The 27,593-nt window shown below is 41.8% G+C and overlaps 2 protein-coding genes across 2 annotated transcripts in view; one reads left to right on the top strand and one right to left on the bottom strand.

The window, feature by feature from the left end:
- Positions 1–508: 508 nt before the first annotated feature.
- On the bottom strand, positions 509–6,727 carry s1pr1 (sphingosine-1-phosphate receptor 1). The gene is made up of 3 exons (XM_079653508.1): positions 6,624–6,727; positions 4,954–5,004; positions 509–4,303 (listed from the first exon to the last, which is right to left on the bottom strand). The coding sequence occupies exon 3, from the start codon at positions 4,218–4,220 to the stop codon at positions 3,105–3,107; it is 1,116 nt and encodes a 371-aa protein (XP_079509634.1). The 5' UTR covers positions 4,221–4,303; positions 4,954–5,004; positions 6,624–6,727; the 3' UTR covers positions 509–3,104.
- Positions 6,728–23,057: 16,330 nt separating this feature from the next.
- Positions 23,058–27,593, top strand: part of dph5 (diphthamide biosynthesis 5) — a 9,937-nt gene continuing 5,401 nt past the window's right edge. Inside the window, exons 1-2 of the mRNA XM_079673826.1 lie at positions 23,058–23,331; positions 25,477–25,601. Coding sequence (XP_079529952.1) covers positions 23,197–23,331; positions 25,477–25,601 — 260 coding nt within the window. The 5' untranslated portion in view covers positions 23,058–23,196. The remainder of the gene's footprint in view (positions 23,332–25,476; positions 25,602–27,593) is intronic.

The raw sequence follows: 27,593 nt of genomic DNA, 5'->3' as shown, positions 1-27,593 counted from the left end.
TCACTCTTTCTCATTCCCCTCTCCTCGGGGAACCGAGGGGAGGGAACCGAGGAGAGAGGAGGGGAACCGAAGAGAGAGGAGTCGAGGAGGGGAACCGAGGAGAGAGGAGGGGAACCGAGGAGAGAGGAGTCGAGGAGGGGAACCGAGGAGAGAGGAGGGGAAGCAGCAGGCGGTTAGAGAAATGAGAAAGGGCCTTATAGTAGGCCTATGTCTTCAGTATTAATGTCATGTTATATTAATTTTCATGGTGTAGTTCTTTTGTAGGTTCTAGATGTATATTCTTATAGTATTTTGAAGGTATTTAAATCAGGATTCATATGTTTTTTTCTACTTTGTATATTTAAAACAAGTTGTTATTGTAATGTCCAGATGTGGCCTCAGGGTGGCAGCAGAGGCCCTCTCCTCCTCTTCCTTTAATAAACATTACACATATATACACTGAACAAAAATATAAATGCAACACTTTTGTTTTTTTAACGTAAATGTTAAAATCAGCTTTTCTTGCATGGTGTGTTTCTATTTCTGTCTTTATTAAGAGCTAACAAACCAACAAACACTCAGGAGTTAAACAGTGCAGACAGAGTTCAGGCTGGACGTCAACAAACACAAAATCATTAATGGATTAATCAATCGGGTCGAGTCGGACGAGTACGGAAGCCCATTTCTGCCACAAAAAAGAAAGAAGTCAAATATGACACGTAAATTATTTAGATTCTTAAAACGTGAAATAAAAAATCGGACCGTGTAGCGAGACTCAGAATAAATTAATACCAAAAATATATGATTATAATTAATTACCCAAAATGATGCATCGTATAAAAGTGATGGAAAGTGACCAGACTCAACTTCAGCTATCCAATTAAAACTGCTCTTGAGATGGTGTGTGTGTGTGTGTGTGTGTGTGTGTGTGTGTGTGTGTGTGTGTGTGTGTGTGTGTGTGTGTGTGTGTGTGTGTGTGTGTGTGTGTGTGTGTGTGTGTGTGTGTGTGTGTGTGTGTGTGTGTGTGTGTGTGTGTGTGTATAAAGAGCTTTGCGGTTTTTTTCTGGGCAGAAATGAGCTTCCATATTTCTGAAACTGTACAAAACAAAACGTTCCCTCCTCTCTTTTATGTGTGAAGTGTTTCTTTCTTTCAAATATAAATTATTTCCACTACACACCGACGTCACTACGGCACAATGACAACAACACAGATAGGAAGTAGAAAATACATTCTGACCAACAGTTTCTACACAGTTAACTTTTTACAAAAAAAATGTCACATGACCACAAGAATTCACAGCTCAGGTGTTTCTACGTAAATCAAGACGATTATTTATTTATTCCCAGTGGTGTAGTGGGTAGTGGGGATTCTTTTACTGGTTGGACAGGGCGGGGGAGACACTATGGACGCGCTCGTGAACTGTCAACGGGGGGGGGGGTACACTGTGGACCTCTGTGGACCTCTGTCGCCTGTCAGCGCAACTTACATGATGCCGTTTAAAAAATATAATAATAAAGGGCGGTGCCGGCCTTTCTGCACGACTGTCACTCAAATGCGGGACATAGTCTCAATTTGTGGGACGCGGGACAAATGATACAACTGCTGTGTGTGCAATCCCGCACAAAGTGGGACACCTGGTCACCCTACACACACACACGGTGCTGCCCCTCACACACACACACGCTTCAATCAAGTTGCATAAATACTTGAGCTACGTTTTTATTATAATTACTGTGAAATGTATTATGTTTCGTCATTATTACAACAAATACACACTTGCAACTGATAAGACTGGCAAAGATTTTATATTTATTCAAATCATGCTTTAAAAAAATGGGGGGACGGGGATCCCCCGCGTCCAACGACCACTACACCACTGTTTATTCCTATGGTTCCAGGTATACCAGAAAAAGACATGAACCTAAATCTTGGATCTGAAGAAGCGCCTGAACTCTGGATTCACGAGTGCGTATTTCTTAAGGGAAGTGGAGGAAAACAAAGAAAACCTCCATGAATTAATTTGAATTCTTAAATATTTGACAGCTGTGAGTTTAAGCGTTACGGGTTCTAGTTGTTCTTAGAGGGTCAGTACAAAGTCTGGTTCTCCTTCTTCTTCTTCTTCTTCTTCTTCTACGAGGAACACGAGCACTTTCTATGAAGCTCACACCTGCTCTTCACCTTTAACCCTTTTATTAGTCTAGTTGCAGATCATAGTGAGCCCAGAAATGTTGAGTACCCCAAAGTGTTATGATGAACATAGAAACTGCAGGTTACTGATGATAACCTGCATATGTTGGGCAATGTGCACAATTAGCATAAGTTGCATTAATTACCATCATGGCTTGGCTGATTTGGGCAATTTGGAGGTTATTGAGGATCTTGAATCCACCTCGGACATTATTTGTACTCTGTGGGCTGATTTTGATGAATTTTGGGTTGATTCTGAGGTTTTAGGGGACTCCGGATCATCTGGATTGGACAGATTACTTATTTATATGAAGAAAAGTTGTCAACAGTAGAGGTAATGATGTTCATCTTGTGCTCTCTACAGTATATCCAATGGTTGCAACACTACTAATGGTGGTCGAATAACTCCACAGAGACTACACATATGGCCCTTTCTGGTTAAAACTGCCATTTGTTATCTTGAAAATGTCAGAAATGGATACAACACCGTAAATAACCTCTCAAAAAGTGTCCAAATTGCAAGCCATATTTGAACTATTGTCCACATGACGCCATTAGGGTTAGGGTTAGTTAACACAACTTGTGCTAATCGTTCAAATGACCCAACATATGCAGGTTAGCATCCGGCAGTTTCTAAGTTCTGTGGACCCTGCTGTACATTTCTAACATTGAACTTCAGGGTCTCAACATCTCCAGGTTCACAATGCTGGCACCATAAACCTTCATCATGCTTTAACTTCAGGATCCACATGAAGCTGATCGTCGAGGACTTGTTGATATTTCCTGCGTGAGCTTCTTAAAAAGTGCGGCGGCCTCTCTCTGAGTCTCGCTGGTTCACCAGTCTGAAAGTCTCTCTAAGTGCTGGAGTTCCAGGTCTGTGGCGAGCGCTTCTCACGCCGGTTTTTTTCTGCAGAAACACAAACTCTACGACCCGGTTTTAAGATGACGAGGTGACGTTCCCAGAGGTCGTCGTGCCCCTCGGCGAATACTCAGCTTCGTCTTTGTTTGGGTGGGAGGAGTTATCCGACTTGCTGCGGCTGAACTCCACCCCCATGACCGGCCCCGTGAACTTGGACTTGGGTCGAAGGCATGCGGTGCAGCAGAGCAGCGTTTTGAGGAAGGCGCGGCGCATCTCGTTGCTGGTGAGCGTGTAGATGAGGGGGTTCATGGCGGAGTTTAGGACGGCGAGAGCCAGAAACCACTCGGCTTTGTAGAGGATTGGGCAGCTGAGCGTATCACAGGCGGCGTCGAGAAGCAACAGGATGAAGAGCGGAGCCCAGCAGGCGATGAAGCAACTCAACACGATGATGACGGTCTTCAACAACGCCATCGACTTCTCTGAGCTTTTGATGTTGGCGCCAGAGTTCCCGCGGCCGTTGGACGCCTTGCGGAAGACGAGTTTGCGACTACGCGTTCGCACCAAAGCGTAGATTCGGGCGTACAGAACCACGATGGCCAGCAGGAGGATGCTGAAGACGGTGGTGCAGAACAGGATGTAGGTCTTGTGGTAGAGCGGCAGAACGGTGGAGCATCGGGTCATGCTTTGGATGCAGTTCCAGCCCATCAGAGGAAGACCCCCAAGAACCGCCGCGATCATCCACACCGTGCTGATCAGCAGGAAGACGCGGCACGTGTTCCCGTTGTTGTGCAGCTTCATCTTCAGCATGGTGAGGTGGCGTTCGATGGCGATGGCCAGAAGGCTGAAAACAGACGCTGCCAACGCCACGAACATGCTCCCCTCCCGGCAAAACCACTGCGTTGGCGTCAATTTGTACGTGTTGGCGCCGGAAAGCAAGATGTTGGCGGTGTAAACGACGCCGGCAAGCAGGTCGGATAACGCCAGGTTCCCGATGAAGTAGTACATGGGCTTGTGGAACTTCTTGGTCCTCCAGATGGTGGTGAGCACCAGGATGTTCTCCAGGATGATGAAGCAGCACACGATGATGAAGACCACGGAGTCCGCCTTCAGGCCCGAGTCCTGCTGAGGCTTGCGGTATTTCCCGGTGAAGTTGTAGTGTTTGGCGATCAGGTCGGAGTAGCTTTCCTCAGCCATGGCCCTGCAGAGCAGCGGGGGGTCCACCAGGGGGCGCCGAGTCCTCACACTTCAGCCTTCATGTCAGCAGGTCATCCTGAAAACTAGGAGAATAGACCACATCAACTCAGGTCTCAAAAATCTGCACTGGCTTCCTCTTACACAAAGGATACACTTCAAAATCCTACGTTCAACGTACAAAGCACTTCATAGATTGGGAGTACGTGTCAGAGATGCTATGACAGTCTTTACATTTCCCAAAGATATTGAAGTGACTGTTATTTTGTATATATTGATTGTTGTGCTTTTACTTATGTCTTAATGTGTGCATATGTATACATGTGTCTGATGATATACATATTTTTACATTTGTATTCAGGATTGTGGGAAACAGTATTTTGATCTCTCTGTCTGTACACGCAAACTGAAAGATTGACAATAAAGTGGACTTTGACTTGACTTCACTGTTAGAGCCAGAGCTCTCTTATCATCAGGAGGTTTACTCGTTGTCTCCAGAGTCAGAACTACATTTGCTGAGGCAGCTTTTAGCTTTTATTCATTTAACCACAACCCTGGAACAAACTGCTATCCTGAGATCCTTTATCATTGCACTTTTAGCTGCAGCCCGTATTTTATCGCTTTTATGAATTGTCTTTTTTTTGTTTTTGTTTTTGTTTGTGTGTTTGTTTTGTTTTAAATTATTATGTATTAAATGCCGATGTGAAGCACTTTGAATATATACAAATAAACTAACCTTGAACCTTGAACCTTAAAGAAGAGTCCGGGGGGTGGGAGGGGCATCGTCCTGCAGGGGGGGGGGGGGGGGGGGGGGCACAACAGGAACATTTGAATACAAATTATTAAACAAACAAGGTGACAAAAAGACCGTTAAGCTGTGAACTGATCAGTCAACACTCTACTTCCTCCAGGTTTAAGTTTCATCTCAAGTCAGTCTGTTAGAGATTCAAATGTTTTATTGGCATAGAGCTGCAGTGTAGAAATGGCAATGAAATTCTTCTGACCCGAGCTCCAGTAAACTGTATTTATAAGCTCGTTAGTGGAGGAAACATCTTGAGGAACAACTTCTTAAACACACTCAGAGTCACTTAACCAGGATCTACACTTTGACTTCCCTGAATGTACTTTAAATATCCCTTGAGTCACTTAAGAGTTAATAAAACAAACTTTTACGCGTGAAAAACCGGCGGAAAGTCTATAAAGTGCCTCCTATCAGCTCGTTAAAGGCAACTTTCAAAGCTGTTGTTGTACAAACGGAGGGTAAATCTGTATGTGATTTACTGGTGAAGCAGCCGATCAGCTTTAAGTCACTTTAAGCGGACAGACTGCTGAAATGTTTCACACAGAGTTAATAAAACCTCCTCAAAACTGTTTTTTATCGCAAAAAATGTCCCTTAAATTAAATGTAGATTTTATACTTTTAGCTCTGTTTTATATATATAGAAAGAGAGAGTAGCCTACAGATTGAAGACATATAACTTAGAGTCAATAAGGAGTTCATCAATTATATTCCAATGACTGAGTCTTTGCACGAGGCTCATTAACAACAACTTTAAGCACTAAAATCGCGTTTTTTAATCCACAAATTGTCCCTTAAATCTGGAGATCGTACACTTTTACGTACATTTCAGTTACTCAAACAAAGCAAAGTGCTGAAATGAATCCATTGACAGGTAATAAAACCTCCATTCATGATTCTCAAACGAGTCTTTAGCCAAGTAAATGCCCCTTAAATCTCGCCACAACTTCCCTTAAAGCCACATTAAGGGTTAATAATGAAACGTCTATATTTATGTTAAAAACCTTTAAAGCTTTCTGATAAATAATAAGCTTTTCAAATAACAAACAAACATTCTTAAAAACACATTTAAACATGTTACTTTATAGTGGCTTTCCTTACGTTTAAGGTCCCTTTAAGGGCTGCTGAAATATAATACATGGATAAAAGAATATAATAATAACGACCTCGAGCACATTACATCTCCTCCCAACATGAATTGTTTACGTTCAATTGTTTACGTGTTTAAATGGTTATTCTATATAATCCGTATTAATACATCGATCATTGATTGGTTCTAATTAACGGTTAAATGTTGTTCAATAGGGGTTACGGCATAAATGAATAAAAGACGTCCCTAGATCAGTTCATATTATCACTGCTTTAACTCGTGTTTGTTTATAATCGTTTTCAAATCCGTTAACGTGTTATTTATTTATTTTCCGTTAAACCCGGATTTCTTTTATCAAACCAAAGAAACGGCTTCTCGAGTCTCAGCAAGATAAAAAACCCTCTAAATAAACTTTATTTAAACATTTAAAGCAACACGAACGTTTGTATCGAAGCTCTTTGTAAACTTTAGCGGAAATAAAAACTGACTTTAATTCAAATGAAAGAGAGATTTTTACCTTCAGTGAGAGTCCGGAGGAAAAGAGTCCGACAGAGAGAGCAGCCTGAGAGAGAACACACACACACACACACACACACACACACACACACACACACACACACACACACACACACACACACACACACACACACACACACACACACACACACACACACACACACACACTCTCTCTCTCTCTGAGGATGAGGAGGATGAAGATGCTCCTCCTGTTCTCCTCTTTGTATTTGTGGTCCTTTTATTCTCAGTGGAAACTAAGCAGGTCAAAAATAACAATGATAAAAAATTAAAAAATTAAAGTAAAATATGTAGGCCTATAATTAAAATTAAAGTAAACATATGTATAATTAAAATAATGAAAATAGATGAATAAATAAAAATTGTACAGATTCCTTCAATTTTAAATTAACTTAAAAAAAACATAACAAGAAATAATAATAGAAAAACGGTATACACAAAATAAAATCACAAAATTACAGAAGTGAATTGCAAAATAATTAATAAAAACAAATAAAAAACAAATAAATATATATTTTATAATCATCAAAATCAAAAAGGGTAAAAAGGTAATTTTGTACATTTTGTTTAAGAAAATCTGATTTCTATTGATTTAAATATATGAACAAATGGCAGAAAAGTTACTATAATAATAGCTAATAATAAAAATATCACTTCTTTTGTTTCCATGGTGAGAACTGACCAGCTGATCACCCCCACCCTCTAATATTGACTCTAACCTCTGACCCCATTATTAGAGGTCAGCAGACATTGCAATCAGTTGAAAGCTATTTGCGTCCCTTTATGAAGCTGAAGGAGCCTCGGAGCGTCACAACTGCACGCCACGGGACCCTGACCATCGCTCCTGGACGATTAAGGAGTGAGAGTGTGTTGCAGCAGGGGGTTATTTCAGGGGGTGGATGCAAACAGAAGAAGAGCTGGAGGTTAAACATTAACTCTGATGGAGTCATCTCAGCTCATTCAGAAGTAAAGATAGCAACAACAACAACAACATACACAACGTAAAAAAAACTAATTTCTGCATTTTTTTTAATCTATCCTCATTTGATCAATTTAAAAGATGGTTTGACATAAAGATATCTCATCGAGGCACGAAACACACTACCAATATAAATACATTGCTTCTAAAATCGTTCTGTGTCGGAATACTGACATCTGTATTTTTTTTAATCTGATTTTCCGTCTAATTTGTTATTATTTACATTGCTTTTAAAATCGTTCTGTGTGACACGAAAAAAATTGCGAAATCGTGCTGGTGAACACGAATCAATAGATTAATTTTGTGACTATAACACGCAATGCCGTGAGACTGCTGTCGGACCAACACGGCGACGACGTCAACAACCATATAAGGAACGCTATCTTTCCTGCACTGTCTAGATACCATATGCTAATGTGGCACGAGCTAACGCTAAATGTTGCCAACCCAAACTAATGTCTGTGATGTTACAGAAAATGTAGCCTTGAGCTTCTGTTAGAAGACATTTGACAGACTTGGTGTTTCAGAATAATGAGGTGTCCAATATTGTTGCACCAACCCAGCGAAAACCTCAACAACCAAGTAAAGAACAATATCTGTGTGGACATAGCATAGCATAGCATAGCATAGCATAGCATAGCATAGCATAGCATAGCCTAGCATAGTATAGCATAGCATAGCATAGCATAGCATAGCATAGCATAGCATAGCATAGCTTGGATGCTATGAAGATGGTAATGTAGCATATTTCATTCTCTTGCACTCTAGGCGGCGCGTGAGGCTCAGGTTTGGGAAGGCTAAATCACTTTTTTTACCTGACGCTGCCCGGCTCCGGCGTGTATAGAAAAGAGATCAACTCAGTGACCAATCAGAGCTCAGTGTGCGGAGTTTAAATCTATCAAGTCATATTACAGGATAAAGGAAATACAGTTTAAACTGCCGTGTGCAGAGAAGACGCCGACGTGTCACACTTATCATTAATATCACATCATCAATCAGATCATCGATCATATCACATCATAATGTATCATCTCCTTATCTGAGTCAGCTGAGCCGTATCTGGCCGTGCAACACTCACAGTGTCACATACTGTATGCAGAAGGATTATTTGAAGCAACACATTAAGTTGAGGAAACACTCGAGTCAAATGTAATGAAAGTCAGATGGTGTCTTAGACGGGGCAGTGATATCATAAAGCTGTTCATGTACGCATTCAAACACTTGTTCTGTTACCAGCTGGATTCACCTTGCAGGTGCAGCTATGTGGCTTTGATCCTGGATCAAGTGTTTAAGTCATGGATGGTTAAAGCTCATATTTGTCTAACATTAGTTTTCTTTTCATAAATGAAGTATGACCGCGCTGTCAGTACACTTGTCCCTGTTTGTGATTGGTCAAATGTTGCTAACCCCCTTTCAAGTGAACGCGTTCTCAGCTGGAGAGAGAAACCCTGGCCATTTCTCAATCGCGAGGATGCTTGCTTGGTAGCACATGTCTTCTGAGCATCTTGCTTCAGAGGCTAGGCAAGAATCCTTCCTGGCATTCGGAAAACGAAGAGTGGAACAGGCTAGCAAGTGTGCAGGTGTGCGTCATATGAGAGGCCCCGCCTTACATTTTCCGCCACAGATTTGGGGAAATTGGTCCAAGCGCAAAGCATTGTGGGGATTTTAAGGACGCGAAGTCTACCCATGTGCAACCTCGAAATTACCCCCAAACCAAGGACGTGGCCTCGGTGGAATTCCAAGTATGCTGGAGATTGGAACAGTGCTTCGGCGGCACTCGATGACGTAGCATCCTTGAAATACAGCTTCCTCGAGATTGAGAAACGGCCCCTGGCTTGATTTACCGACTTGATAACCAGCGTCATAGGACCGCTTAGCGAGATCTCATTTGTTATAGTTAAGATAACTCAAACATATCCAGGGTATGTTGAACTGGCTTCGTAGAACAGGGCACAGGTGGCTGCATAGCAGCGCTAATGTCAAAGACACAAACATTATATTTTTATTTTTATTTTACCAGGATGCAGTGACACAAATATTTGGGAAGGCTTACGGCCCGTCTACACTATAGGCATCGAAAAATGCTTTCAACGCTTCGCCCATTCACTTGAATGGGGTGACGTAGAAGATTTTTAATCTTCGCCGAACTGCATTGTGGGGAGCATGGCATGGCTTTGGAAGCATCACGAGCATCTATCGGCATCAAAAGTTGAACAATGTTCAACTTTTGAGGCTCGATGCTTGGCATCAGCCAATCAAATCCCGTTTATGCAAATCCCGCCAGTGCAAGCGCTAGCCAATCAAACCGCGTGCAAGCTGGGAGAGCCAGAGTTCATTTCCTCATATTCCAAACGAGATATGACGGTCACCCGGTTCTTTACGACCAGAACTATTTACCGGGATACAAACCGGAGGAACCAGGCATGGAGGGAGGTGGCAGAGACAGTGGGTGAAACTGGTAGGTTTTCTCCTGTTTGGAGAGTTTATATCCAGTTTACTTCGTTTTAACATTGCTATTGCTTTGTACGTCGGGGGCGGGAGATTCATGTGATTGGTTGTTGGTCGCGTTGCTCGCAAAAAATCGCCAAGCTTCAGACACGCCCAGCTTCAAGATTTGTTGATGCCTGTAGTGTAGACGGGCCGTAAGCCTTCCCTAGCCTACAGTACCCGCCGCCCCTGCTTGCACTATTTTATCTGTTTTATTTGTTTACTATCCTATATATATTCACGTTGCTCTGTTGGAGGAGCCTGTGACTTCAGTTTTTCATTGCCATATCTACACTGTAGCTAATGTGCTAATGGCAATAAAGCCTTGAGATATGTTTACGCTATGTTGCTAACAAACAGTGCTAACAACAGCTATTTTAGGCATTACATTTGGAATGGGATTAGTTTATGTTTGGTGTGGTTAGCGTTGTATTGTGTAGTTGCCTTTGTAAACATGGGCACTATATCACGGTGGCCGGCAGGTGCAAACGCGGGACAACGGCCCTAAACGCATACGTAAATATGACGCTCTTTGTATCAAAACAAAACTTACCTTCTTATATATCGACTTTTTCCACTTCGATCAACTTTGTTTCCTCCGGCTTCAATTTGCAGCACTCTTGTTCGTTCTCTCTATGTCTGGTCAGACATCAATCTGTTCCACGTAGCGCGCCCCCTAGAGGCCTGGAGCACTTCCGGAATGATTTTTTTTGGTATGTTTTTGGGATTTGTACGTGCTTTGGACTTTGGATATCGTTTTGGTATTTGCAGCGTTTTTTGTTGCGTTTGTTTTCAGGATTTGTTTGTTTTTCATTTCAGGATTTGCAGCTGTTTCCTGCTAATGTGTTTTTGGCCGTTGTTCCGTGTTCCTTGATGAAAAGGAAACATGCTACACAATTTTCAGATGTAGATTTGCATCCATCAGATTGTATCAGGTTGATGGGGGCACGTAGCATGACGAGCTAACGCTGTGAGTCATTAGCGGTCATTCCTGTAACCGCTCTGACTTCCAGAAAATAATACCGTGTTTTCGCTTCAGGACAGGAAGTGTTATTCACACCTCGGAGCACTGATGATGTTTTTATCTGTACCCACACAGGAGCTCAGAGAGGTGCATTGTGGGAAGCCCCTCTGTGGGATCTCTGCACTGTGACCTCACTTCCTGTCCAGGCGGCTCCATTGTTTCAGTCCTGCTGGTCAAACTGGAGCAGCTGGTTAACTGTTGGGAACTAAACTACTGGGAACGCTGGAAATACACTGGAACTACGATGGGAATATGCAGAGTATCATTTTGGAAATAAGAGGAATATTTATTTTTGCATGTAAAATGAATACATTGGAATTATAATGGGAATATACTCAATATAATAGGAAATACACGATATTATGGGAATATATTGGATATATATTGGATGTAATGGAAATATACTGGAATTATAATAGACATTTTTGTCATTTGAATGTGAGTCTTCAGGGTTTACTGTAATGGAAACATATTGGACATTATGGGAATATGTTGGATGTGTTGGGAACCAACAGATAATGATGGGAATAAATTGGAAAATATCGAACTAATGGGATTATACTGGAACCAGGGGCGGGCTGGGACTAAAAATCAGCCCGGGACTTTCGACCGGCCCACTTCGGTACCGCCGGCCCACGTCGGTACCGCAAGTAAATACCACTAGTAAATTGTCAACGGGGGGGGGGTGCTAGTGACTTATCCGACCGGCCCACATCGTCCGTCCGGCCCACTTCAGTCCGCCTCTGACTGGAACTGTGAGGAATTTATTGGAGTTTTAATGGAAATCCACTGGATATGATAGAAATATAGTTATTATTATGAGAATAATACAATGAAATATTAGGAATACACTGGATTACTCTGATTTTTAGATCTCTAACTGGTGATATAGTGTTGACATAATGGGATATACTGGATATACTGGGAATTAACTGAATATGATGGGAATAAACGTGTTTTTAGAACTCTAACTGGTGATAATATGTGGATACTCTGTAATGAAATACAGTTTTTTACATACCAGTCCACGGTTAGTTTCCAGAGTCTGAAAGTGGAGCTGAGATGAGGAGCCGCTGAAGGGGGGGAGGTGAAAGGGGTTGTGGGTAACAAAGGCCTCTTTCCTCCGCTGACTGTATTCAGACTCTGCATAGCTGAGCGTCACCATGACCACCGAGGGAACCAAAGGGGGGAAACTCCGAAAAACTGAAGACCAGAATCACTACAGACCCTCAAACTCAGAAGATGCCTTATTAAAGAGGCCCTATTATGCTTTTTTGTGGATTCAGCAGGAGAGGACTCTTTAAAGTAGAGACACTACATACAGTACTGATATACACCTGAACATCAGCAGGAGAGGACTCTTTAAAGTAGAGACACTACATACTGATATACACCTGAACATCAGCAGGAGAGGACTCTTTAAAGTGGAGACACTACATACTGATATACACCTGAACATCAGCAGGAGAGGACTCTTTAAAGTAGAGACACTACATACTGATATACACCTGAACATCAGCAGGAGAGGACTCTTTAAAGTAGAGACACTACATACTGATATACACCTGAACATCAGCAGGAGAGGACTCTTTAAAGTAGAGACACTACATACTGATACAGTATACACCTGAACATCAGCAGGAGAGGACTCTTTAAAGTAGAGACTCTACATACTGATACATCAGCAGGAGAGGACTCTTTAAAGTAGAGACACTACATACTGATATACACCTGAACCTCAGCAGGAGAGGACTCTTTAAAGTAGATACACTACATACTGATATACAACTGAACATCAGCAGGAGAGGACTCTTTAAAGTAGAGACACTACATACTGATATACACCTGAATATCAGCAGGAGAGGACTCTTTAAAGTAGAGACACTACATACTGATATAAACCTGAACATCAGCAGGAGAGGACTCTTTAAAGTAGAGACACTACATACTGATATACAACTGAACATCAGCAGGAGAGGACTCTTTAAAGTAGAGACACTACATACTGATATACACCTGAATATCAGCAGGAGAGGACTCTTTAAAGTAGAGACACTACATACTGATATACACCTGAACATCAGCAGGAGAGGACTCTTTAAAGTAGATACACTACATACTGATATACACCTGAACATCAGCAGGAGAGGACTCTTTAAAGTAGAGACATTACATACTGATATACACCTGAACATCAGCAGGAGAGGACTCTTTAAAGTAGAGACACTACATACTGATATACACCTGAACATCAGCAGGAGAGGACTCTTTAAAATGAGCATTCGGGAAACAAGCAATCAAAAGACAAACCATGAACTTCTTATAAATTACTCTCTTGATGGAGTTATTTCTGCATCCTTAATATATGTTTATTGACATTAAATCATAGCTAAATGTGTTTACATGTGGTTCATACTACATTAGTAAACCTTATTAATTCTGTAAATAATCACTAACGATCCCGAGGACTCTGCATTATTCTTCTTCTTCATGTTGGACCCAAACTTTTCTCTGCAGTGAAACAGTAACTACAGAACATCTGCAGCCTGTAATTATGGTTTGGACTGTAAAAGTGTGTGTGTGTGTGTGTGTGTGTGTGTGTGTGTGTGTGTGTGTGTGTGTGTGTGTGTGTGTGTGTGGTGCACGTGCGTGTGTTTAACAGGAAAGCATTAGCCAGCTTCTTCCTCTCTGACTTCCTGTGATGTGATTCGTTGTTTCCCCAGCGCTAAGGAATGTGGCGACCGGCCATCGTTTCCCTCAGAGGGGAGGGTATCGTGTGTGTGTGTGTGTGTGTGTGTGTGTGTGTGTGTGTGTGTGTGTGTGTGTGTGTGTGTGTGTGTGTGTGTGTGTGTGTGTGTGTGTGTGTGTGTGTGTGTGTGTGTGTGTGTGTGTGTGTGTGTGTGTGTGTGTGTGTGTGTGTGTGTGTGTGTGTGTGTGCCAGTGTGTAGTTCATCCGTGTGTTGTGTGTGTCTGGAGTTCCAGTGTTCACAACAAACACCACAGAAGAAGATGTCACAGCTGTTCCTTGGATCTTATCCTGTGTTTCCAAGGTTAGGTTTCATCAGTGAAATGCAGTCGGTCTGAAAGTAAGAGTTGGTCTTTGTGTTCAGTGAAACGTTCCCTCTCCGTTTTATTATTACTCAGCTTCTGATCATTCTTGGTAAATTCCTCAACCACAAATGGAAATGTTCAGCTCTCTGCGGTTTGCTGTTGAACTCGAGCAGAGCCTTAATAGGAACTGAGAAGAACTAAAAGCTGCAGAAACATTTAACATTTTAAAGGAAGCACGTTTTTCTGGTTTGTACCAAGTTGGTTTTATTGTTTTTCAGTCAGGGCTTTTTCTAGAAAGATATAATCTGAGTTCTGCGTCTCTGATCTTGTTTATAAGAAATATAAATTCTCTCGAGAACATGACGCCCGTATACAAGATGTCGCCTGACGTAAACAACAACGTGACGTCGGAGCTCCGTAAAAACAAAGCTGTCTCTTTAGTCTGACGCTCTGTTTGATACTCACAATGCTGGAGTCATTATACAGTTTTTGGACGAAAATAAATATTGTCACATTTTACGGGGAAAATCTGCATTTTAGTTTGAGGGCGCACGCTGAGAGTAAGAAGGCGCAGCGCTCCTGTTACCCGGTGTAGACAGAACCCTGATAGTTATATGTCTGTTCTATTTAAAGACTTCATTGGATAATAACAATGAGTTCATTTTGCATTAACAGTAAACTGTGACCGTCCACTGACTCACCAGGAAGTTAACTGGAATTCAGATCAATAGAATATTTAAGTAAAGGACGTCCCGTAATAGCTGCTGCGGGAAGTACTTAGAGTTTTATCCATCTCAATAAAAGATTGATGAGATACTTAACAGTTTTTTAGTACACAGTTTAAACAGCGGTCTGAGATAATAGGGGCAAATAGGCTGATGCTATTTATGTTAGCCTGTTAGCACAGATGGACAACACCAACTTACTCTGACATTAACAAGGTCATTTCTATTTCCTCAAAGGAATTTATAAAATGAATGAGACACTTAAAATGTGCACAAGTTAAATGTGAATGGAGACAGGTAGAGCGGATGAAGAGATAAGGGATGTAGGAAGGGATAAGGGATGTCCGGGTAATGGATGTCGGCATGAAGGGATTAGTTATTAGTTATTACTTTGACATTATTAGCACCAAAGTGAAGAGAGCATTTCTGAGAGTTTGAGGATCCGATTTTACTCGTCAAAGAGTTTTCAGCAGGTTTTTTGTGTTTTGTTTGTTTGCATGATTACAGAAAAACTTCTGGTCCAATTTTCAGGAATACTGGTGTAGTATTTGGTGAAGCATTTAGCATGGACCAAGGAAGAACACATTTTTGAGCGGACTCGAAACTGATACAGCGATTATCTCTCACGTATGGAATCACCAAAGTGAAAACAGGCTCAGATCTCAAAAAGCCGTTACTCTGTGTTGTTGGTAGTTTTACTGCAGAGAAGGAGGTTTGAGAGAAGACCCAGCCTGGATGTCCCACTGTAGAGGGGTACAGGGGGATATGGGGGACACAGGGGGGAGGATGGGGGTGTTGAGGCCTCTTAGCATTCAGCGGCGCGCTCATTAGACATGCAAAGCTGCAGAGTTGGAGCTGCTGGCCTGAATGAGCCGGCTTTGTCCTGTAATTGGAGATGTTTTCTGTGGGAGCCACAAAGAAGCCAGGGCCTCCTCACCCTCCTCACCCTCCTCACCCTCTCCTCTCTGATTCATCCTGTCCTCCCTCACTCTCGCCGTTGTGTAACGTGTTGCATAAAGATTCAGTTTCCAGGAAATCGTCCAATTAAAGACTCGAATTTGGAGAAACGACACAAAACGTCTCATTAACCTGCTTTTTACCAGCAGCCACAAACACCTGTTTAACATGGTCTTCATCATCATCATCATCATCATCATCATCATCATCATCATCATCATCGTCATCATCGTCATCATCATCATCATCATCATCATCATCATCATCATCATCATCATCATCATCATCATCATCATCGTCATCATCATCATCATCATCATCATGGTGGTACTGTCCTACAGACTCTACAGCAGGGGTTACCAACTACATTTGTCCAAGGGCCAAAATTAATCCAAGAGACACTTTCGCGGCCCGAGATTTTTATATATATATTTATATATAAATCATAATAAATTATAAATATATATATATAATTGATTAATATGTTCACTTTATTTTTATGAGCCTTTACCTGGGGTAGTCACACTGAAAGCAGTCCTGATTGGCAGGGAAAGAAATCAACTTTTTGTATTAATACCGTGTCCTGATTGGTGGGAAACGGTTGCAGGATATAAGAAAGTTCTTTGCCAAGCAGGCGAACATTTCACTGTCAAAGAGCCTCAAGCGTAAAGTTACGTGGAAAACCGCAGTTTTAATGAGGAATGGACGATAAATACGCATTCATCATGCCATCGTTCAATAAGGCTACACCTGTTTGCCTTATCTGCAATGATCTGGTCAATCTGGTCGCTGTTGCAAAAGAGTACAATCTCAGGCGTCATCATTTCACAAAGTATGCAACTTTCTCACTCTTTTTTTGTTTTTTCCACGCCAGTCACCCCCGCCGTGCGGGCCGGATGAGAATGTCTGGCCGGCCTGATGTGGCCCGCGGGCCGCCAGTTGATGGTCACTGCTCTACAGCTTTCCTGAAACAAAGACAGGAAGAAGCTAACCGCCATCTTTGTTTACCTTTTTGAACCTAACTAGAACAAATATGTCTAAACTGTAAAGTTTGTGTTCCCTCATGAAATTATATTTTTTAACCCCTAAAATACTATCGCGTTTCCTCACAATGATTTTATGTTCCCCAGAAAAGCTTCTACATTCCCTGATTATACTTCTCTGTTCCCTAAAAACAGTCTGCCTTTCTTAATATGAAATGTTAATGTTCCCTCCCGATAATTCTGCTTCCCAAAAAACGTCTACGTGCCAGAACAAAAGTTTGTGTTCCCTTTGAATGCTTTCATGTTCCCTAATATGTTCCCTCATGATACTCCTGTGTCCCAACAAGAATCACGTGTTACCCCGAGAAAAAGTCTGCTATACCAAAGAAAAGTTTGTGTTCCCTCATCTCTCTCTCTCTCTCTCTTTCTTTCTCTCTCTCTCTCTCTCTCTCTCTCTCTCTCTCTCGCTAACGTCTTAGAGTTATTACTAAATTGCACAGCGTCCTTGGGTGTCTTGAAAGGCATACTTACATTTTTGCATTAGGCCTACTGTCTCTACTTTCCTAATGAATACTTTTGTGTTCCCTAACAATACAGTGTGTGTTCCCTCTTTGTTCCCTTGTGTCTCCGATCCCTCTCTCTCTAACCTCTTATGGCGCATTCACACTACAGCGCGGAGCTCACTTTAAGCGTGCCGAGCCGTGCGGGGCCTGTTTTTGGTTGCGCTTACACTTGGCCTAGTTCCGGCCCGGGGCTACTTTTTCACCTTTTTTCTGGCCCGACTAAATCGTGGTTCTATCGAGGCCAACAACCGGGCTGAGTCTGCTAAACTAGAGAGAGAATCGCTGTCAAGGGGGGTACAATTACAACAAGATGAACATATTTGACCGTGATTTAATTGTAAGACACGTTTCTAAATGATGCCGAAGTAACAACACACTGATACCGGTTAGTAAAAACCATGAATTAAGGCTTTGACTAGTCTGCAGACGGACGGCAGGCGAAACACCTTTTAAAATGCGTGTTTTCTGAATGGAGATCGGCTAAGCTAACGTTATATATGCTCCGACCGTCCACACTCACAACAACGGCCTACAGACATAAATAAACCAGCGACTGTATTCTCCATGACACAGACAGTCTGTGGTTTGGACTTGTTTAACTTTTGTCTAGTTTCTGAACAGATATGAGGAGCTGTGAGCTCTGAGGGCTAACAGCTAACGGCTGTGTTATTTTTCTGGGGCGCTCACTGAAGATGACGTCACGGCTCCGCCTACACTGCGTTACTAGTATAGATACTACCCCAGTTCCTAAACTGTAATGTGAGCGCAGCATTAAAGGGAGCCGGGCCTAATAAGGCCTAACCAAACCAAGCGAGGCCGAGCGAGGCCTGCAGTGTAAATGCGCCATTAGAGATATCATTCAATGTGCGGTGTCCTGTATTACTATCCCTTTGAATACTTTTGTGTTCCCTCACAAGAAAAATGTATGTTCTCTCACAATAGTTTGCCTTCCCCTGCAGTATGGGTCTCCTATCCCTACTTATAGGGCCGCCCCCCTCATCTTGCGTAGGGTTCTTCATTTTGCGGAGGGAGCATCATCTGAAGCGCAAATGCGGCGCACCTACAGTGTAAGCGCACCACAGTTTCGCGGCTGCGAGGCTCCACTAGCTCTCCCCCCCCCCCATCATAATCCAATGTGTTTACGTACCATCTGAATAAAGTTTGCCTTCCCTGATGAAATAAAGTGTTGTTCCCTCACAGCGGAATGCCTGCTGTGACAGATGTGTTAACATGTCATTACAGCAGTTCAGGAATACATTCACAAACACTAAGAGGACACACACCAAATGAATCACACTCTGACACACAGACGTCAAAGTGTCACTATTCTGCCCTTACAAGAATGGTTTTCTCTTTTCCTTGTACGATGTGAGGGTCTAAGGACAGAGGGTCTAAGGACAGAGGGTCTAAGGACAGAGGGTCTGAGGACAGAGGGTCTAAGGACAGAGGGTGTCGTATTGTCATACTGATATTCTGTGCAAACTGTGAAGTCCACTCAGACAAATGTAACATTTGTGATATTGGGCTATATAAATAAACATTGATTGATTGATTGACTTTGAGATTGCAGCAATAAACACCAGGAGACAGGAGGTCCGTTTCTGATGTTTACTGATCAAATGTCATTCATTTCCATTTTGTAAAACTGAAATACAAACAAAACCAAAACACACAGTCTTGAGAGCCTCTCTAACACGACACTTGATTTATGGACAGACTTCTTTGAATGTGTCGTTATCTGTCCTGCCTCTGATGGAGCGTTACATTAAATGACAGCTTAGTGTGTCAGTAATCATCTCTCAGTTATATTCACAGCTGCAGCAACGCACACGGAGGAAAACCAGCTTCCTGTCAGCTGTCACACAACCAGCTTCATCTGCCCGTCTCACCTCAGTGTCTTCTCACAGAGCTGCAGGACAGGTGTGAGTATCATTGTTGTTACGAGTGAAGCAACATCAGTCAGAACCAAGTGAATTGACGAGTAGGAAATGCCTGGTTAAAAAAATGTTCTGCAAAATGCAAGAAGAATTAATATATAAACAAATAAACGAAACAAGAAAATTAATAACATTTATGAGAAAAATTCAAAAAAATATTCTTTAAAATATATTCTTTAGAAATATGGAAAAATATATATTTTTATTATGACATAAAAAAATATAAACAATCATACAAACATGTTAAATAAAAAAGAAATATAAAGAAATATAAAGACATACAATCAAAATATTTTATTTTAGAAATATTTTAGATATTTTAACTGTTAAAAGTGTGTGCAACTAGACAGCAGACAAACTCAACAGAAAGTGCACAGATGCTAAAATCTTTAATTATAATAACAATACATTATATAAATAAAGTGCTTTCCCAATGCGAGACAACCTAAATATAAACTTCTGTGAAATCCTTTATCATCAGTCATTTAAGCCGTCAGATAAAACGTTTGTCTGTGATCAGATTAAATCTCCAGACCTAATCCTGTTTCTGTCTGAGTCATGTGACCCGAGACACCTGAACTCACCTGAGACTCCTTCATGTTTACACAAAATATTCTTTAACTAAATCTTTCGTTAGTATATCTGAAGGTTAGTTACGTTAGCTCGCTAGCTTACAGCAGATCTGCAGTGACATCAGAAGGAGTCATGTGACCACATTGTTCAAATAACACATCGAACCTTTCAGGTGAGTTTTCACTCTTTAGTGTCCCCTGGTCTCCCAGCTGTGTGCGTCACTCTTTAGTGTCCCCTGGTCTCCAGCTGTGTGCGTCACTCATTAGTGTCCCCTGGTCTCACAGCTGTGTGCGTCACTCTTTAGTGTCCCCTGGTCTCCAGCTGTGTGCGTCACTCTTTAATGTCCCCATGTCTCCCAGCTGTGTGCGTCACTCTTTAGTGTCGCCTGGTCTCCCAGCTGTGTGCGTCACTCTTTAGTGTCCCCTGGTCTACAGCTGTGTGCGTCACTCATTAGTGTCCCCTGGTCTCCCAGCTGTGTGCGTCACTCTTTAGTGTCCCCTAGTCTCCAGCTGTGTGCATCACTCATTAGTGTCCCCTGGTCTCACAGCTGTGTGCGTCACTCTTTAGTGTCCCCTGGTCTCCAGCTGTGTGCGTCACTCATTAGTGTCCCCATGTCTCCCAGCTGTGTGCGTCACTCTTTAGTGTCGCCTGGTCTCCCAGCTGTGTGCGTCACTCTTTAGGGTCCCCTGGTCTCCAGCTGTGTGTGTCACTCTTTAGTGGCCCCTGGTCTCCAGCTGTGTGCGTCACTCTTTAGTGTCCCCTGGTCTCCCAGCTGTGTGTGTCACTCTTTAATGTCCCCTGGTCTCCCAGCTGTGTGTGTCACTCTTTAGTGTCCCCCTGGTCTCCCAGCTGTGTGCGTCACTCTTTAGTGTCCCCCTGGTCTCCCAGCTGTGTGTGTCACTCTTTAGCGTCCCCTGGTCTCCCAGCTGTGTACGTCACTCTTTAGTGTCCCCTGGTCGCCCAGCTGTGTGCGTCACTCTTTAGTGTCCCCCTGGTCTCCCAGCTGTGTGTGTCACTCTTTAATGTCCCCTGGTCTCCCAGCTGTGTGCGTCACTCTTTAGTGTCCCCCTGGTCTCCCAGCTGTGTGTGTCACTCTTTAGTGTCCCCTGGTCTCCCAGCTGTGTACGTCACTCTTTAGTGTCCCCCTGGTCTCCCAGCTGTGTGTGTCACTCTTTAGAGTCCCCTGGTCTCCCAGCTGTGTACGTCACTCTTTAGTGTCCCCCTGGTCTCCGTTGTGTTTGAGCTTCTTCAGCGTTTGGTTTCTGCAGCTTTTAGTAAACGCTGCCATGTCTCCTCAAGCTACTGAATGTTCTCTAAACGCTGCATGTGTTGTTCATGAAGATGTTTCTTGATGTGGAACCTTTGTGTTTTAATATCTGCATCCTCTCTGAAGCGGCAGCGCGTTTCTCCTGATGGAAGAGGTTTGTTTTAGCACGTTCCCACCGGTCGGCATCTGTATTTTTGTCATTGTTTAACTTTTTTAAAGGGTCTTGTTTCATGATTTCAACTGTCTTCAAAGAGATCTTCAAAATGTAATCTCTTTTAAAGTGATCCTTGTGATTTAAATCCTCATAAATGATCTTGTGTCATGATTTAAAGAGTTTTCTCAGGTTCAGGATGTTCTGCAGAAACAGTTAACAGAGATATTCTCCATGTTCTCCGGATGACTGGAGCCGAACAAGCCCTGAAACACAGCAACAAAAGACCCTCCCTCACCCCCATCCTCACCCCCCCATCCTCACCCCTCCTCACCCATCCTACACGGACCCCGAAAAGCAGAAGAGCCCATTATATAACCAGCTCCCCCCCACCACTCATTAACTGGTTTCCAGTTGAAAGGCTGAGGGGGGTCACGTGGTCCAGAGAGGCTTGTTTACCACAACAAGTGGAGAGAGAGAGAGGAGGGTTTCCCACCATCTCATTCACAACTACTTTCACACGCCGCGCTGCCGCCGCCGTCACCATGGAGACCCAGAGAGGGGCATGTGACCGAGGAGAGCCAATCAGGAGACAGTAGGTGTAACTAAGGGATATCACCATGAAACCCCCCCACTTCATTACTGACATTAACACAATATTTAGCAAATTACAAGGAGTGGACATGTCATGTTTAAATATGCAAATAAGGTGTTATTTAATGATACATTTTGGATAAATCTACCTACACAAACAGACAGAGTTGTTAAAATAAACTCTTGGATGAGGACTATGTTTGTGGACATGTTATGGAAGCTAAAAAGCACAACATCTTAGAATCAATGCACGAATAAAACATGTTTTACCATCTCTGTCTCTGGGTGAATCTATATGTAGCCTATGTGAAGTCTTCTTATTTATTGTAAATAAATAATATATTTGTATGCATGTCAATTGTGTGTTTGTTTCATTGTGGGTTGTGTTACATGTTGAGTCACTTCTTTTCAGATCCTTGTTTTGTCTTTTCTATTTATGTCTTTAAAAAGAATGACTCATCTAAAGATTAAGGCGGTCACAAATAGGGTTAGTATTTTATTGTTATTTTAAATCACAACTACTTCCAGAGGTGCACAAAGTACTAAGATATTGTACTTGAGTAAAAGTAGAAGTACTCAGATGTTTTAGTTGAGTAAAAGTAGAAGTACTCAGTTCTGGTACGAGTACAGTACTTGAGTAAATCTACTTAGTTATTTTACACAACTGACTACTTCTGCCTCGAATTAAAGATGTGTTGATATATTGTGGGACATGTAAACTAAAAATTAAAAATATAAATATGAAGATTTTTCCACAGAGTTTGGCTCTACTATCTGTTCTGACAGGAACACACATTAATCACTGTATACACAACTTTAATAAGATTCTCTTTAGTTCGGCTGTAATGAAATCCACGGTTTGATTGATTTTAACATGATATCTGCCATGAAATTGGAGGTGTTGGAGGGCAACAACAGAAAAACACATGTTAATAATTGATTACAAATGAACAGACCGTAATTATAAGTACGCCGAATTAAAGAAGGCCTTGAACAAGAAAACATATAGATAAGTTATTCTCTTATCTGCGTAAAGCTCTGAAACAATCAATGTTTTTATTAAATATGAGGATTTGTGAATGGAGTTTGGTCGACACACGGAACAGAAACGTAACTTGGCTGTAGCTGTCGTGAACGTAAACAGTTTACGACATGCCGTATTCCAGTGTGTCCAGTGAGACTACACGTGAAAGCAGAAACAGGCAGAAATAAACTTGAAATTAAAGTGTTTTTAATCAGTTTTAGTTGAGTATCTTCGGGCCAGCATGCTGTACCTGGTGGGGCTGGGGCTCGGTGACGCGACGGACATCACGGTGAAGGGTCTGGCGGCCGTGAGGGGCTGCAGCCGGGTCTACCTGGAGGCCTACACCTCCATCCTCACCGTGGGGAAGGAGGCTCTGGTGAGGACTTCACATCACACTGAAGTGTCCCAGGATCAAATACTAACTGTCTAAGGAGGTACAGGAGAGGTTGTTGCCACCATGCTCCAGGACAGAGAATCACACATTAAAGGCTTTGCAGAAAAACCTTAGTTACAAGAGACAGAGGTGTAGAGTACTAACCCAGCACATTTACAATATACAATTTCCAGGTACTTGTACTTTACTTCAGTATTTCAATGTTATGCTATGTGTACTTCTACTTTTACTTTTATGTAAAAGATCTGAGTACTTCTCCCACCTCTGACAACAGATAGTTCATAACATGGGAGTTTTTATGATTTTTTTTCCACATATTACTTCTCTGGTATTTGATATGACTTTTTGTCATATTAGGACTTTTTGTGATTTTCATGACATATTGTACAATACATATATATAACTGTAATGACATGTATTTTGAATACTTGTATTACTTTTCATAACATACCATTTTGTATTGCTGTTTTGATTTATGACTTTTTATTATATTTCAATCAGGAGAGACGTGATGTATGGAATACATGTTTATTATCGGGTCACATTATATAAATGAAACATAATGATGACAGTTTATAACAAGTGAATGAAATTGTGTTTGGCGATTAGGCCCAGGTTTTGTAGGATGTCATTCGGGAAGGGAAGAACCGTTTCCGATGAACCCCCCCGGGTCTAGACACTGGTGGTGCTGATAAGTGGTTAGGTCCGGTTGGAAGGGAGAAGGTTGAGCTTGGCCCTGAGTTGGAAGCAGGAGGCGAAGGGGTGGAGGAGGGTTGCGCGTTGACACCTGGAAGACAGCTGATGGAAAAGGGGAGAGCATATATAGAGGGATTAACAGGTGCGATGATTAGGCTTGTGAACGGAGGGAAGTGATAGGTTAGCTTGAGGAGTGGCGCTCCCTATCATTTAGTGAAGGGAGCGAGTATTGCCATGACGCGCAATACAAAGTGATAGGTCTTCCTGCCTGAACTTGCGCGGAGCTTCATATTATATTTTGACTTTTTATGATTTTTTTTTAAATATGATAATACATTTTATTATGACTTATTTTGTATTTTTATGACATTGGGATTTGTATCACATACTCTAATGTTACTTTTTCTCATTTTTAATAAGATACTTTACAAAACTGTATAGCCTTTTCTGCAATAACATGCTTGGGCTTTAGATCATGATTTATTTAAACATCATTGTGATCAGTCTTTAGGATTTGACAAACTATATCATATTATTTAACCCTCCGGTATCACTCCATTGGACAAATTAGTCATTCGGTACAAAAATGTCCACTGCAAAATACTTTGATTAAAACATTAGATTAAAAGGTTTTTTCTTTTTTTCACAACTTTTTTGGTTTCAATCTTTAAAGCAACTTCAGCCCTAATAGAAAATACCAAAACTGTATTCATTTTCAGGATTTTAACCCTTTAAATGCCATTTTGAAAACATGAAACCGCTGTTTTTTTCATGATGAAAACAGAGAAAACTAGTTATTTTCCATAAAATACATATCTGGGGACTGGCTTTTTTTTTTATCACAGTCTTGGATATGTCAAAGATTAGCAGCAACATTGATTTTTTTTGCATTATTAGTTTTTGCACAGAATCAGATTATACAAAAAAAGTCACACATTAGTCATTCGGGACAAAAATGTCCACTTCCAAAAACTGCTATAAAATGTTAACACATTAATATATTTTTAACTTTTTAGGGTTAAATCTTTCAATCAACTTCAGTCCTGATCAAAAATACAAAACGATTTTCAGGATTTTAACCCTTCAACTGCCAGTTTTAAAACATGAATTTGCGTTTTCTATGAAAAACATGCACAAAAGGCAGTTATTTTCCATATAATAAATGTTGGGGGGGTCGGCTTTTTCTCATCACAGTCTTGGATATGATGTCAAAGATTAGCAACAACATTGATTTTGGTGGATTAAATGTCCAAACATGTCCACAGTGACACCGGAGGGTTAAAGACTTTCTATGATTTATTCAAATGAAATATTATGACTTTTTCACTTTTCTATGAAATCCTTTATTATGAATTGACTTCAAAATACTTTACTACTCCTACTGTACCTGCCACACTCCCACTCACACTGTCTGCCTGTGCTCCTCCCCAGGAGGAGTATTATGGGATGCCTCTGATCCTGGCGGACAGGGATCTGGTGGAGCAGCAGGCGGACGAGATCCTGAAGGACGCTGACGTGACGGACGTGGCGTTCCTGGTGGTGGGCGACCCGTTCGGGTGAGACAAAAGGTTCAAGGCTTTCATCATCATGTGTTCATAGCTGCAGTGTGGATATGAACACATGAGGTCACAGGCTCCTCCATCGGAGCAACACATTATAAAAAGGACATAAGACAAAATACAACTAAAAATAGTGCAAAATGAAACGGGAAATCCTGAATGTCCTCCTCCAACATGAGAGCAACATGCTAACAAAGGTATCAACTGTAGCTGTGAACATGACAGGATGTGTGATTAGCTAGCAGAGCATCAGGACTGTTTGAGGCATATGATAGCTATGTGATTAACATGATGATTCAGCCTCTATGGAGAGAGACATATGACAAGCATGCTCATTTCTGACGTGGAGCTAATCTGAAGTAAACATTGAATACTGCTTTCTATTCCTCCATCTTGTGACTGTGGAACTCCCTCTCTTGGATATCAGCATGTGAAGGACACTGTTCAGGAACTAGTTGATGCTCTGTATGTGATGACTCCTTCCATTCTGGAGAGGATCACAGATACATGGATCCTGAGGTTGAAGCTCCAGCCGGTGACCAGCGATATTTTTCTAACAAATATTATGGATGTTGTTTCAAAGTTCAGGTGTTTAACAGTCTTCTGGCCTGTGGGATGAAACTGTCCCTGAGTCTGGTGGTTTCAGTCCTGATGCTGCGGCACCAGAACAGTTTGTTTCTGGGGTGATGGGCGTCTTCTATAATCCTGAGGGCTTGATGTGATGTTTGTGCAGTTTTCAGACACGTAGCATCTGCAGCTCGTATTGATCCAGTTCTGCTACGTCAGCACTCTTTAAACTGACCACACACTCATTCCTGCTCGTTTCTCCCCAAAACACCAGCTGTGAGGTAATGACAGAGCGGACGTGTGGTCATGTGAGCGCTGGGTTACAGTTTACATGAAGAGAGAGGAGAGTAAAAACCATCTTTAATCTGTTCAAACCTCAGCATCACTCTGAGGGTCAGGCAGGAATATGTTTTTCAACTCTCGTTAAAACCTTCATGTTTAGACTCAAAGAAGCAGCTACTAACAATAAATAATATATATATCAGTATGTAGTGTCTCTACTTTAAAGAGTCCTCTCCTGCTGATGTTCAGGTGTATATCAGTATGTAGTGTCTCTACTTTAAAGAGTCCTCTCCTGCTGATGTTCAGGTGTATATCAGTATGTAGTGTCTCTACTTTAAAGAGTCCTCTCCTGCTTATGTTCAGGTGTATATCAGTATGTAGTGTCTCTACTTTAAAGAGTCCTCTCCTGCTGATGTTCAGGTGTATATCAGTATGTAGTGTCTCTACTTTAAAGAGTTCTCTCCTGCTGATGTTCAGGTGTATATCAGTATGTAGTGTCTCTACTTTAAAGAGTCCTCTCCTGCTGATGTTCAGGTGTATATCAGTATGTAGCGTCTCTACTTTAAAGAGTCCTCTCCTGCTGATGTTCAGGTGTATATCAGTATGTAGTGTCTCTACTTTAAAGAGTCCTCTCCTGCTGATGTTCAGGTGTATATCAGTATGTAGCGTCTCTACTTTAAAGAGTCCTCTCCTGTTGATGTTCAGGTGTATATCAGCATGTAGCGTCTCTACTTTAAAGAGTCCTCTCCTGCTGATGTTCAGGTGTATATCAGTATGTAGTGTCTACTTTAAAGAGTCCTCTCCTGCTGATGTTCAGGTGTATATCAGTATGTAGTGTCTCTACTTTAAAGAGTCCTCTCCTGCTGATGTTCAGGTGTATATCAGTATGTAGTGTCTCTACTTTAAAGAGTCCTCTCCTGCTGATGTTCAGGTGTATATCAGTATGTAGTGTCTCTACTTTAAAGAGTCCTCTCCTGCTGATGTTCAGGTGTATATCAGTATGTAGTGTCTCTACTTTAAAGAGTCCTCTCCTGCTGATGTTCAGGTGTATATCAGTATGTAGTGTCTCTACTTTAAAGAGTCCTCTCCTGCTGATGTTCAGGTGTATATCAGTATGTAGCGTCTCTACTTTAAAGAGTC

The sequence above is a fragment of the Notothenia rossii genome (genome assembly GCF_949606895.1).
Source record: "Notothenia rossii genome assembly, chromosome: 1".
Classification (NCBI taxonomy): Eukaryota; Metazoa; Chordata; class Actinopteri; order Perciformes; family Nototheniidae; genus Notothenia; species Notothenia rossii.
Note: the sequence above shows the minus strand (reverse complement) of the source record. Positions and strands in the feature narration are given on the sequence as shown.